Source organism: Peromyscus californicus, unplaced genomic scaffold, assembly GCF_007827085.1.
Source record: "Peromyscus californicus insignis strain IS unplaced genomic scaffold, ASM782708v3 Scaffold_11__1_contigs__length_118956290, whole genome shotgun sequence".
NCBI lineage: Eukaryota > Metazoa > Chordata > Mammalia > Rodentia > Cricetidae > Peromyscus > Peromyscus californicus.
Genome location: NW_026294402.1, coordinates 27,463,616 through 27,478,316, shown reverse-complemented (window position 1 = coordinate 27,478,316; position 14,701 = coordinate 27,463,616). Strand labels below are relative to the sequence as shown.

Here is a 14,701-nt window from a genome sequence, read left to right as displayed (position 1 = left end):
CAAAGATTGCAAAGCCGCAGCAGGAAAAGGCATCCTCCGAGACTACGGCAGAGGCTTCTCTCCTCCCCCCTGCTGACCCCAGAATCCTGTCAGTGCACCGGGAAGGGGAGGGGGCGTTGCAGCCAGTCAGGAGATCCTCGACCCTTGCTCTCTTGCTGATTGGGGCTAGGTTGAACTCGCGCCGCTTTTATTTTGGAATTGAGGTGTAGGGTGCTTAAAAGTTCCCTCAGGTGGCTCCTTCCTCCAGAGTTCTGGACCAGCAAATTGAAAGTGGTGTAGCTGAGGAGAGGAAGGGCAAGAAAGGGTGAAAGAGTAGGACACTTGAAGGCGCGTGGTTAAGACGACAAATCTGGAGGCAATGGAGGGACTCCCTGGGAACCCTCTGACTGGATGCCATTGCCCTTGATCCCCGCCCCCCCTCCCCGCCCCGGTTCTTTTGTTCCGCCTCCAAAGACTGTGCAGTGCTTCCACCTGCAAAGACCATCAGTATGACAGAATGCAGGGAAGATAGCTGGAGAGTCCACTGATTCTCCTCCACCGCCATCCTCCCCCCACCCCCCTTTTTTTTCTTTTATATACCTTTTAGTCCTTCGGGCTTGTTCCGTCTCTTAATGTTGAGGGCAAGGGGAGCAGTTAACCTACGTAACTTGCTTTTACGTTCAAGCCTATTAATGCCAAATACTGCATCATCTAATGTCACTGCAGTGATTGGGTCCACTCAGCATTTAGTCATTTCAGTGGGAGTCATTGAATGTAAAACATGGCCTTGACCGCAATTAGCTGAATTTCAAGGGCACACAGCGAACCAGGATCTCACCACATCCTGGAGAGAAATTAGAGAGTGAACATGTACAGTAATTCCTTTTCCCTGACAGTGTCAGTAAAACCACCGTCTCTTCAGGATAAAGATCCTACATGTTTTCTAGCGTAGACTCGGGAAAGCAGTGGGATGGCAATTGCAGAAGCACAAACTGAGATGGGAACCATCAAGAAGCCATGTTTGGTAATTGCATCTCAGCAATTGGAAGAAGCACAAGCACTCGGGTCCTAAGGTAAATGAGGAACTCTGGAAACCTTCTGTAATTGGAAATTCTTTCTTTTTACCAAATCACAACTGGCCCTTTTGGTCACAGAGAGCAATGTCTGCCAGAGGCACAAGCACGAATCTGGTAACTCGTGTTGGTCCCGGGATTTGGTGAGCATCAAATGAAAACATCCTGTGATACCCAAGGAAGTCAAAGTGGAAGAACTAGGTCACCACAGGAGGCAAGTTTTGCCCCAGGCCATAGTATCTCGGCTACTCTCAGCTCAGATCCCATCCCCCCACGGAGTCTGCATTCTATTCAGAAAGCCTTCACATGCTAAAGTTTTGCATAAGACCCTGAAATACTGAATTTTGGCTAGTTTATGATCCAGCATTGGGGTGGGGTGATATATAAAAGAGTTAGGGTTTACGCATACATTGAACGATACATACATTTTTGCTTTAAATCCTCTCAAATGTTTTGGTAACTATGCCTTTATTTGTATTTTATCTAGTTCAAAGAAATAATGGATGCCAGGTGTTTTCCAAACACCAAAGATGTATAGGCAAGTTCAAGGATTCTGATCCTCCTTTATCTGTTGGGAGCCACACTCCCTCACCCTGGATAGAATCATCCAAATGTCCTCCTTGTCAGCGTTTATCATTGCTAAACCTGCATATAAGCCCGAGGCTTTGATCACTGGGCAGTTATGTAGCCATCTGACCTTGGTGCTTTAGATGTTTATAATCAATTACCTCTGTCTTCATAACACCCTCGGTGACTCAATATATAAACCACAAAAATTGCAACATTCCCTAAAAATAAAAAAAGGAAAAAAATCCATCCAACTATAAAATGGAGCTAAATGATAAGATTTGTTATCTATTTGTGACTTACTTCAATATTTACAAGGTGAGGGGGAGAAAAAGGAGTGTATACTCCCCCTCTCTGAAGCTGTTGGATGCCTGGGGCTGGCCTCCTTTCTCAGCCTTGGCACTGTCATCTTCCAGGAGGTGGCATCTGGGCTCACTCCCTGCATCTCAGATCTGTTGCATTGCAGTCCCCTCTAGGCTGTGAAGCAGAGTCACAGTGCAGACGAGTGAAGGCAGCCAAAAGAGCAGCCTCACAGATGACTGCAACACTTACCTAACCTTGAGTTTTAGAAAGGGCCTGGGAATTGAGCAAGGGAGAGAAAGGAGCTTATGTGAATCCCAAAATTGAATGCTCAACAGCTGGCTTGAGACAAGCGAGTTGCTAAGAGCAGGCCAAGTTTAATAGAGAATTTTCCCAAACTGACAATTGACATTGCCTTGCTTATTTATTTTTCTGGCCAGGAGGCCAGCTCCATATTACATCCCCATTCTAAAAGGGGGCGAGCAGCAAAGGAACTTTTTTCAAAAGATTTGCTCTCAGCCAGGCAATGGTAGCCCATGCCTTTTATCCCAGAACTCAGGAGGTAGAGGCAGGCAGATCTCTGAATTCAAAGCCAGCCTGGTCTACAGAGCAAGTTCCAGGACAGCCAAGGTTACACTGTCTTGAGAACGTCTGTCTTGAAAAAACAAAAGCAAAACAAGATTCGCAATCTGATGTAATATCCTCCTAGCTATTGGGCAACATTTTAAGGAACATGTGGAGTCCTCTTGTCTGGGGTTTGACAAATCTGGGTATATTTGAAGTGATAAGCTTTTCATCTTCTTGCCCTATCACTTCCAGTTTATTAGCCTCTGCCACAATAATTTATAGCTTGGACTTCCTCACCAATGTGGAAATCTTACTTCTACACGGGTTTTTCTTTCTTTCCTAAACCTCGACGCCAGCTGCACCTGTCTTCGTGTTTGCTTTTGGATCGTTCCTTTGTCATCGCTGCTGTCCTCTAGTAGTCTAAGTGTTGACTTCAGAGCTCTGACCTTGGCCTCTTCCTACTCTCTTCCCGCACTCCCATCCTGGGCAATCTCCAGCTTCAGGCTTTAAATAGAACTCCATGCATTGACTCTGACCTCTCCCAGGGCTCCAGACTTATACATCCAGCTGACTCCCAGACATCTATGCTTGGATATTTCAACCTTGATGTATCTGAAATAGAACATTCCTTAAGACAGGGTCTCTCTGTGTAACTCACATGTAAACTTATCATCGAGCTCAGGCTAGCCTCTGATCCTTCTGCCTCCACTTTCTGAGATTAGAATTTCGAGGGGACCATCATGCCTTCCTGGCATTTATAAGGGCTCTGGAGATCTGAAGTCTAGTCCTTTTGCCTGTACTACCTACCAGCTCTTTCAACTGCGAGCCATCTCCCCAGCCCATGCCTAGCTTTTTAACATAGGTTCTGGGGATTTCAAGGAAAGTCTTCTTGCTTTTACAGTAAGGGTTCTCAAACCCTGAACCAATTCCAGAGCCACAGTTAGATTTTATTTGTTGAAATATAAAAGCACAGAAAAATTCAAGTCAAATTATATGCACTGCTTTCTCATTCCAAATGAAATAGTCACTATACTGAAAAAGAAATGTGGTGATTTTTCATTTTGTGTCCTGTGCTACCACAAAAAAATTGTGTAAGTCAGTATCTCTGTCTCCATCTGGGAAACAGGCCTGCAAGCTCTCTTCTTGAGTTGACCATCATAATGGTAGAAGAATTCAATTACTATGAAAATGCTTTGAGAGAAAGAAAATTTGGAAACAATGACTCTTGTAGTTCCTGCTGGGTTTTGTCTTGTATTTAAAGAATAAGAAAGAGGGCTGGAGAGAGGTCTCAGCAGGTAAGAACACGGGCTGCTCTTCCAGAGGAGCTATATTTGATTACTAGCACCCATACACAGCCTCCAGCCATATTTATCTCCAGTTTCAGGGCATCCTATGCCTTCTTCTGGCCTCCCCAGGCACCAGGCATGCACATGGTACACTGACATGCAGACAAGCAAAACACCCATAAACATAAATAAAAAAGAATAAAGAACATATATGTGTGTGTTCTTTATTATATGTGTATTATAATATATATATATATATATATGGATGGCTGATTTAAACACTTTTTTTAAATCAGCATTTCTAAGTCCCTGGGCCTTTATAAAGTATCAGGAAAAAGTTTTCAGAGATAGCAATGTGATCCATATACTAAAAGCTTACCCCCTCTCTATCCTCCACCCCTTACCCCCAGTGTGGCAATGTTAAGAGACATTTTCTGTAATGTCCTGACTTGTCTCAAACTTGTGAGTTTAGGTCATCCTCTTGCCTCAGGCCTTGGATTACAGCCATGTACCACCATGCCTGGCTGTTAGAACAATTAAAAGGTGAGAGCCAGTGGAAGTTGGTTAGGCCACTGGAGGCCCTGGCCTTTGGAAGGGACTACGGTCATTCTTCTAGGACCTTGCTCTCTCAAGAGCAAGTTATTATAAGAGAGTAAACTTGATTCCTCTTTGGTCTCTGGTATCCTCTCTCACCATGTGATCTCTCCCTGTCACATATATTCCATCCATAGTGCCACCTGTCATGATATAACCCATGGGGCGGGGGGGGGGGGGGGGGGGGGGGGGGGGGGGGGGGGGGGGGGTCAGTGGCTTGCCAGAGCTAACACACCCTGTTAGCCCCAAATTATGAGCTATATAAACTTGTTTTCTTTACAAATTACCCAGCATCAAGTATTCCATTAGAGCAATGAAAACCAGCTTAAGAAACAAGAAGAAGCAACCTATACACAAGTATACCACCTAGTCAGATCCTGTAGTCTGTGGAATCAGAAAAACAACACATAATTCATTTTGTAGTTAGATGTCAAGGTGAGCCAGAAAATTAAAGGAATAGCACTGAAATGTAGACATTTGTATAAAAAGTGTTGATTCTGTTTCTTACCCAGCACAATTAAGTGGAGCTTTGTGCAAAGTTTAACGGACAAAGAGGCAACTATCACATTTTTGGATATGAGATCCTTGAGAGGCACCAAAATATCTTGGAGGGGAGTGTAGTGCAGAGCATTTTTGAAGCTGTGTACCCCAGCAAACATGCTGCTTTAGAGGGCATACTTAATTGAGGTGACTTGGGAAAATCTACAACTCCCTTTGGTGGCTGTGCCAGTGGTAAGATGACACTATGAGAAAGCACACACATGCACACTTACACACACACACACACACACACACACACACACACACACACACACACACCTTTCACTGTAAACACACTGAATGCTCCACTCCTCCCTCCAAGCTCAGCTCACCTGAATCAGCACTCCACTCAGACACATGGTGATACTTCCAAGCCCAAAGCCTTTTATTAGATCTGGAGAACTGAAGCCCGTGTGGAGGGAATGCATGGGAAAGTGACTTGGGAAAGCGAAAGATCAAAGAGAGGTCACTCAACCCCAGGCTGCAGCTTTCCCAGGGTGCTCCCAGCAATTCCCCTCCCACGATCATGTCTTTTATGACTTCCAGTTTCCAGAACCGAATTCATTTCAGACAGTCTAAAGCATCTGGGTTTTCCTGCCACATTCAAAATACATGTTGGCTGAGAGGTCACCTATGCTTCTAAAACTGAATGCAGAAGATAGGCGGTATCCCAGCAACTTGAGTGGAACTGTACTAGATAATCCTATATGGCATTTTTAAAAAATACTTGTACTTGGCTTAGGAAGTTATTTTGTGTTTAACTTTAAGTACAGATGATCCCTGGATATACTGGGGCTAGGGGTCATAATACATCAAAAAAACAATAAAACTACCCTATCAAAATATTAGTCCCCTGTTCCCCACTCAATTTTTCCTCTATGTATTTCATGCTGAAAACAAACAGCATTACTCCTCTGAGTGATATAAAAGGCCAGTCTCCAGCAGAGCTGGAAACACAGGCAAACTCACCAGCTCACTCCTTCCTCAGGTCATGCTCTAGTTTAAAAACTGTTTCTCTGTAGTCTTTGATGGATTTCAAAAATAAAAAGCAACAACCTCCTTGCTTGGGGCAATGGGATAGTTTGTAAAATGGTACAACAGAGAGATAGTGTTCAGCAGGTGAGAAAATTATAATTTAGTTGCTTCGGAATGCCTCTCCGGGGTGTTCAGTAGAAGACTTAGTGTTTACTCAAGTATGAGACACTGTTGACTTTGAGAGAAGTTTAAGCAAAGAGAGATTCATAAAGTCTATATGATAATAAAGAGCGCTATTGGAGCTGAGGAGGTAGCTCAGTCAGTCAATGTCCTCAAAAGATGATGTAAATAAGACAAGACCAATAGACAAGCTGAAGTCGATGGAGAGAAGCTCATGAGGTCTCAATCCACACAAACAACTCCAGGGAACTAAAGGATGCTGAGAGCAGGGGAAAGAGTCTTCCTCGGGGAAGAGCACACCAATTGGTTATCCAAGTGGTCAGCTCTGAAAACATACATACAAGGAACATTATGTGCATTTATATTTTTAGGAATATATATATATATATATATATACATACACGCATACACTTAGACACATATACATGTAATGACAATTAAAGAAAAAGTCATGAATTTGAAAGAATGCAAGGGGGAATACCTGGGAGAGATTGGAAGGAGGAAAGGGGGGATGATGTAATTACAATCTCAAAAAAATATAATAATGATGAAGTACAAATGGTCAATAAATATATGAAAACAACTTTTTATAGCATGTGCAGACACACATGCATAAATAATAAAAGTATTTTTAAAAGAAGATGTGGTATATGTATCCAATGGGGCATTATTCATTCATATAGAAGAATGAAATTATCTCATTTGCAGAAAAATGGATGGAGCTAAAGTTCATTTTAAGGAAATAACATCAGATCAGAAAACACAAGTATCATGTTTCTCTCACATACAGAATGTGGGGGTGGGTAATGGGGTGTAACATGGAAATACAAGGGGGGCTCTTTGAGAAAGGAAGGCCAATGGGAGAGGGGACAGAGGAAGGAAATGGGATATGAATATGAATGAAGTACATAATGTACGTGTGTAATAACTGTCATGATGAAACCCATCATTGTATACAATGAATATATGTTAATTTAAAAAAAGGTGGCACCCAGCGGGCGGTCTTCAGGTCACTGAAGGGGAGCCCTTGTGAGAGTAAGAACTCAGTCCCCTCCTTCTTTTCTTGGCCGGAAGTGAAGCAGTTTATTCCACCAGGCATTAAAAGTGGTCATGTGCCAACTCAGGTCCAAATTAATAGGAACAATTGATGAGGGACTAGAACCTCTGAAACTGTAAGCCAAAATAGACCCTTTCTCTACACAAGCTAGTTTTCTCAAGCGTGGTAAGAGAAAGCGGCTCAGCACACCAAACAGTCTTACACATGCGAGAGCAGATCCCCTCCCCCACGAGAACACCCACTTTCCACTGTTTCCTCACATCTGTCACAAAGGGTAATGAAACTCCTTGCACTTCCATTCCCATCACTGCTTTCCAGGAAGGCACCTGCTGTGCTTGGCCTCGCTTCCTCCTCCCATGCCCACTAAAGATATCAAAGCCAATACTTCCACACCCAGGTACAGTGACTCAAATGAGGCTCTTCTACAGAGATTAAACATTCCAACTAATGGTCATTTCAAACATTTAGTCTTTACTGAGATTTTTTTTTCCATTGAAGAGAGAGGGAGAGAAAGGATGCTTATTGGTTTGTTTGGGTTGGGATTTTGAAACAGAATCTCATTATGCAGTTCAGGATAGCCTGGAACTCATGATCCTCCTGCCTCAGCTTTCAAAGTGCTGAGATTTCGAGTATGTGCCGCTGTGCCCAGCACTTCTTATTCTCTTTTGATGGGCAAGTAAGCCAGAGTAAGAGAGTCGTTTTTCTATTCAACCCATCACATAATCACTAGCCTTGCCTTTACACTAGCTCCCATAATCTCTCTGGCCTCCCTCCCCCGCCCCCAGTAGTTTCTTAGACCAGACAGAGGCTTCCTCGGTATCACTGTGATATTTCAATGGTGTCCTTCAACAGGGAAACAATCACCCTGTTTTCCCAGAGCAGGTCGGGGATTTTGTCTTTTCTTTTTACCAAGGGAGAAAGCTAGCTTCAGGGAGATGAGGAAAGCTCCCTGAGACACAGCCTTCCTAATTAAGTTCTCACCTGTACAGTAGGGACCACGCTAAAGGCTGGGCAGAGGAAGGCAAACAGGGAGTGCCGCCGCTTCGCAATGCTTGCAGTTGAAGGGAGATGAAAACAGCAAGGGCTAATCTATGGGCATACAGACATCCAACAGCTGTGCAAACATTGGGCAGCGGCAGAAATTAAACACGAAAGTAAATAAAGTGTTTACGTTATGTAAAAGTCGCACAGCTGCTGTTATTCTCTACTAGGGCTCAGGAGCACAGGAGGGACAGGAGGCAAAAGAGCTTGTATTTTTTTTTTTTTCTGTTGGGGATGATGTCGGCAGGAAGGAGCAGAAAGGTCACATGTGGCTCAGGGAACAAAGACAAACTATTACATAAACCCTCGTCCGCTGGTGCATAACCTCTAAACCTTGGTCTTCGGAATGCACTGAGATTGTTTCTCAGAAGTAGCTCTTCTATGTCAGACCATGCTTTTAGGAATCTGTGTCAGTAACTAATTTTAAAGTGCTAGAGATGGCCCCAGTGGCCAGCAACAGCAGGAAACCAATGAAGAGGCCCGAGAGCGGCCACCAGAACTGTCCTACCTCAAAGGACAGCTTGATTTTCTACATGCATCCGGGGCCATCAAGTGAACTACAGTAGCCCACTGCCGTCGCCGTCGGAGACCCGGCCTGGTAGCCTGGCATTGTGGAAATTTCCTCGGTCTTCTTAATGAAGAGACACAGCTTTAATCAGACCAGATGCCTGGAGTCGACACCTGGTGCAGGGGACACATGAATGATTGATGACTTACTAAGCTGCTCCTGAATCTTACTTTAGATGCTGAAAATGAGGAAGGCCTTTTGTGTTTAAGTGAAAAGAAATGTTTGTCCAGAGACATTATATCTAGTAGTCTATGTTTGCAAAAACAGTAAAGATTTTAAAAGAAATAAAACAATACAAGCTTATTGATATAAAATTAGAAATGATAGTAACATGGAAAAATCCAGAACCATAATTTAGACATACTCACTGTTAATATTTTAGTATGCAACTTTGGATAAATAGACATATTAAAAAATTTTGCAAGGGCCAATAATATACAGTAGGTTAGGGGACTTCCTTCAAGACAGATGGCCTGAGTTTAATTCCCTGTGCCCACATGGTAGAGGGAGAATGGACACCCACATCCAGAGAATGGACACAGTAGAGCTGTCCTCTATATTCATGCCATGGCAAGTATGTGTGTAAACACAAATCAGAGCCAGGCAGATCTCTGTGAGTTTGAGAACAGCCTGGGCTACAGAGTGAGTTCCAGGACAGGCACCAAAACTACACAGAGAAACCCTATCTTGAAAAAAAAAAAAAAAGAGTAAAAGCAAAACATCCCAGAAAAGACTTTTTTCTTCTCTTTCTTTCTCCTTTTTTTTTTTTTTTAACAGTCTCAGTATGTAGCCCAGGCTGGCCCCGAAGTCAAACTCCTCCACTTCAGCCTCTTGAGTGTTGGGATTGCAAATACCGTTACGCCATTAAGCTTGAGCTGGGAAGCCTGTTTCTTAAAACCGTCTCTGCCTCTCTGACACTTCCCACTTTCACATGGCAAGTCCTAAGATGAGTTTTAAAATGGATTTTATGCTCAGGCCTTGCCTGATCCAGTAAGAGAAGCCCCGAAGTTCATGCATGCTCCAGTAGAAATGCTATAGTTTTGTAACTGAATAAAATCCTCAAGCAGCTGGGAACAGAGTTAATGCTGCCTGAAACTAATTACTCACTAGATCTAGTTTATTATAAGAAACAAATTCAGTCCTTAGCATATTCTCTCAAGACCTGGTCTACATAGTTATTAATTTTATTCTTGAGTTTCATATATTTCATTCATGTTTTTGTTTGGATTTCTAAAACATAAATCTATTTAGTTCATAGTTATTTACTGCAGGGTCATTGAATTAGCCTTATGGAGACATCAGTTTAAAAAAATTCTCTGGACTGGAGAGATGACTCAATTGTTAAGAGCATTTAACTGTACTTCCACATGACCTGGGTTTGATTCTCAGCACCCATATCAGGTGGCTCACAACTCCAGCTCCGGGGGGATCCAACTCCTCTGGCCCACAACGACCACTCATATGCACATACCCCACCACATACTTGCATGCACGTAATTTTTTTTTATAGCTTCTAAGCAATGTAACTGTAAGAAGGGGTCCTAGAATTCAGGGCTGGTGCATTGTAACCCACGAAGAGGCACAGAGTTCTTCTAAGCTGTCAATCCAGGACCTTCTTCAACCCATGGAAATGTGTGTCTGAGCTGTGTTATCACAGTGTACTAGCTGTCTGTGAAAAGCTGAGTCCAGGAGACATGAAGTTTCTGTTTCAGTGCAACTGAGAGAGAGGGAGGGAGACAGAAGGGGGCGATTAAGAGAGAGAGAATATGAATGACTTCTTCTAACTCCAGGGAAAGGAGTCTGCAATGTCGAGGGCTACCAGACATGTAGCAAGCGCAAGTTTGGTTTCCACCAGAGATCCAGGTAGCTGCTTTGGGAAAGTGATAAACAACTTCCATTCCTCCACCGCATACCTGAATACCAAGGATGATAATATATTCTGACTCCTTCCATTGCAAAGACATAAGGATGAATTCCTTTACATTATTACTTCAGGCTACCTTTTTCTATAGCCTATATGTTCACTCAACCCTTAAGGAGAAGCAACTGTGCCAAGGATGCTTCCCTTCTGTACTGCTTTCTTGGGGAGAGGACTCATTTGTTCAAAGTAAGCATGAGAATGGGGGGAGGCACCACCCACTCACACATAGTTAGAATTTCAAGCTTAGCAATTCATAGCCAGCTCCTTGACTTGGAAGCTGTCATGTCTATCATGATCCCTTATTTATTTATTTATTTATTTATTTATTTATTTATTTATTTATTTATTTATTTAATGTGTATGATGTTTTGCCTGGATGTATGACTCTGTACCACATGTATGCACATCATGCTACTTTAATTGCTCTTGCAAACCTTTCTGAGCATGCTTTCTTTAAAAAAAAAAATCACAAAAACCTACTTTCCAATCTTCAAAGGCTAATGAATGAAAATGATTTTAAAAGCAAACATGAAGATGTTTGTAAAATGGAATACGGACCAAAAGCTTTAACCAACAGGGTAGTGACTTTGAACAAATATTCACTTGTTTTCCATTACTCCAGCTGGGTCTGTTCACAGAGAGTTTGGAACCTCTTCCTGACAAAGGATGGAGGGACCTCATTGTACCCCTGGGAGGTCCACAGGAAAAGGGAGGATGGAGGGCAGTATTTTGCAGAACATGGTAAATAACGCCAAAATAAAGATAACACACAGTTTAAAGAGAGACAGGGACCATGAGCCAGCACAGGGAGCCTGGAAGCCACCGCATTGAGCTAGGCAGCAGAAATGGAAGCCAGAAAACAGAGCCAGCAGGCAGAGTGACAAGAAGAACAAGACAAGGAGCATCAGGGACAAGATCAACAGGGAGAGTTGTCCCAGACAAGTACTTGGGAAAAGGGCTCAAGGCACATAGCTTTTTACTTGTATGGCAGGATGTAGATAAAATGTAAACCAACTTGATATGCAGCTACCGGGAGTCCTAAGCACAGAGATAGACACAGAGCAGAGCAGAGCAGAGCATTAATGCAAAGAGCTGGGCATGGGGCATAAAAAATGGTTCATGTATTTGTTCAGATAAGCACTCCCATATGTGAAACCCTTACTTTGCTCCATGCTAAGCTATTCACATTAATTATAAGTATGTCACTTAGCATTTCCAACAATAGATTCAATTAAGTACAATTATACCTGCTTTGTAGCCTAGAGACATGAGACAAAGGTTGGATGATTTCCCTAACATCACACACAACCATCAGCACTCTGCTTTAAACTCAGGTCTCTAGGCCATCAGAGGCCAGACCTTCTCAAATTTGGCAGAATTAGATATGTACATTCCTCCTTCCTCCAGGTCTTCTGATTTAGTCACTCTGGGGTGACCAGGGCTCTGCACGTTAACATCCATCACAGCTGGTATTGACATAGTTCTCAGGTACCCAAGCCAGGCACTTCAAAACACTACTCTGCTCATCAGCAAAGATTGGCAACAAGTGGAAAGGAAACTAGAAATAAGACTAGAAGAAGATTCACCATCAAAATCATAGACTTGATAGCTTTTGATTATCCTGATAATCTATTTATTTTCCTCCCCAAACATGTTTCCTGTCATTCAGAACCAGCCAAAAGTTAACTCATCCAGTGCCTAACAGAATCACGCTTCCTCATCAGCATAAGCCTCACAGATCCCACTCACTGCTCAGCCCCAACTCAGGGCTACAGACAGACCTTCCTTATTGTTGCTAGGACTCAGGTAACCTGCAGTAGACATGATCAATGCTCAGACAAGAGATTCCCATCTTATTGGCTATCGCCTGAGCAAGACAATAAGGACTTGCCCTTTCAATATTCCCAAAGACAGGGCCAGTCCTCACAATTACCCACTGGACAAAGCCCAATGATAGAAATCACGTTTGGTCCCCAACATCACTGGCACACATAATGCATATTTCTCTTACTTTTGATAAACTCTTGAATGCATGGCTCCAGCTTCAGGGGAGAACTCCATCTTGCTTATGAGGTCTTTTCCTTTCCAAAGGTGCCTCTCTTTAGAGCTGACAGGTTTCCTTAAAGAGATTGTGAGATGTCTCTTCAGGGAAGCCACAGGAGGCTAGAACAGGTTGCTTTGCAACTGTCATTTCTCCAAATGAGAATGAGCAGGTCACGGTGCCACCCACCGATAATCTTCATCAGCTGGGAAACGCTCACGTTTGTGCCCTCTCCCAGCTCCCTGAGTCTTCTCTCTGCTTTCTCTGCTGCCTTTCCACTTAAGTTTGTCTGTAAGCGCCTTTGTGGCCTCCACTGCAGGCCTCAGGCCAAGGCAAAAAAAAAAAAAAAAAACACGGATTCTTTTCATCTATTCAAGTGTGATCTGGGGCAGACAAGCCTGCTGCCCAGGCAAGAAGCACAGAGAAGGATTCTGTATTCAGCGTTCAGTCCACACAGCCTATCGTGGGGCCTGCCCTTGGCAAAGCTAGCACAGTGACCAGGGCCATTTGGCAGAAATAGGAATGCTATGAGTCTGGCCCCTCCTGTCACCTGCACAGGGCAGTGTGGTCCAAAGAGCAGGAACTGGGCATCCTGTCCCAAGCACTTTTCCCAAGATCACTTCTAGCTTTAAAAACATCCTTTATCTATCCAAACAGCAAGTTTTATTTTTATTTTTATTTTGAAATGCTGGGTGAATTCAAAGAACATTACAGTCACTATATATGGAAACCATTAGTATAATGGTACCTGAATGGGAACGTTAGTAGCAAATGGAGCACACTTCCTGTCTTCAACACAAGAGAATGGAGGCCTCAGATATACTAGCAGGAAAAGGATGCCAGTTTGGAAATGAAGGTTGAGCAGTCCAAGGATATTTTTCCTATGTATCTAATTTACTAAAATATACTTTTTCTAGGCACCCTTTTGAAGGTGTTAGGCTGGCCAAGGGTGTATACTCCCAGCTCTTCCTTCACATTAAGTATGGGGATATTATACAATGCAAAGGTGCTCACACTAGTATTCAACACTATTCTGAGAGGGCCTTATGAGAATGAGAATTATTCATATTGGCAAAGGGGCTACAAGATTATCATCACTTAATTATAATATTACTACATATCTGAGGGAAAAATTAACCATAAGAAATAATACGAGGGGACTAGGGAGATGGCTCAGCCGTTAAGAGTACTTTTTACTCTTGCTGAGGACTAGGGTTCAAGTCCCCATCTCCACACAGTGGTTCACAACCATCAGTAACTAGAGTTCCAGGGGATCCAACAGGCATGCATATGTACGCAGGGAAAAACATTCAAACATATAAAATAAAAACAAATAAAAAAACAAATTTAAAAAGTATGAGAACTCACTAATTTGATCAGTTAAAAGATAAACACAACACTAAAAACATCAAAGTTGGGGAGATGGCTCAGTGATTAAAAGCTCTTGTTGCTCTTGCAGAGGGCCTGGGCTCAGTTCCCAGTACCCATATGATGCCTCACAACCACCCACAACTTTAGGTCAAGGAGATCCCATCTCCTCCTCTCCTTCTTCTCCTCCTCTTCTTCCTTCTTCCTTTTCCTCATCTTCTTCTCCTCCTCCTCTTCTTCCTTCTTCCTTTTCCTCTCCTCTCCTTTTCTCCTCCTCTTCTTCCTTCTTCCTTTTCCTCCTCCTCTACTTCTTTTTTTGTTTTTGTTTCTGTTTTTCAAGACAGGGTCTCTCTGTGTAGCTTTGGCTGTCCTGGAACTCCCTCTGTAGACCAGGCTGCCCTGAACTCGGAGATCCACCTGCCTCTGCCTCTCAAGTGCTGGGATTAAAGGTGTGCACCACCGTGCCCAGCCCAACCCCCTCTTCTTAGCTCTGTGGGCACCAGGCACACATGTCGTGCACTGACATGCATACAGGCACATAAAAGTAGAATCAGTAAATCTTAATTAATCTTATATTCTAAAAACAAAAAAATCTAGAAAATAAAAATTAAAACAATTCTCATTATCAATAGCTAAAACATAAA

The 14,701-nt window shown here is 43.0% G+C and overlaps 1 protein-coding gene across 4 annotated transcripts in view; it reads right to left on the bottom strand.

Annotated features, from left to right (window-relative positions):
- Nucleotides 1-12,881, bottom strand: part of Arhgap32 (Rho GTPase activating protein 32) — a 251,435-nt gene extending 238,554 nt beyond the window's left edge. For 2 of the 4 annotated variants that reach the window (XM_052755933.1, XM_052755952.1), the window contains exon 1: nucleotides 12,660-12,881. In XM_052755933.1, coding sequence (XP_052611893.1) covers nucleotides 12,660-12,709 — 50 coding nt within the window. In that variant the 5' untranslated portion in view covers nucleotides 12,710-12,881. The remainder of the gene's footprint in view (nucleotides 1-12,659) is intronic. The other 2 variants (XM_052755924.1, XM_052755943.1) reach the window with 1 other exon arrangement.
- Between the last annotated feature and the right edge of the window lie 1,820 nt (nucleotides 12,882-14,701).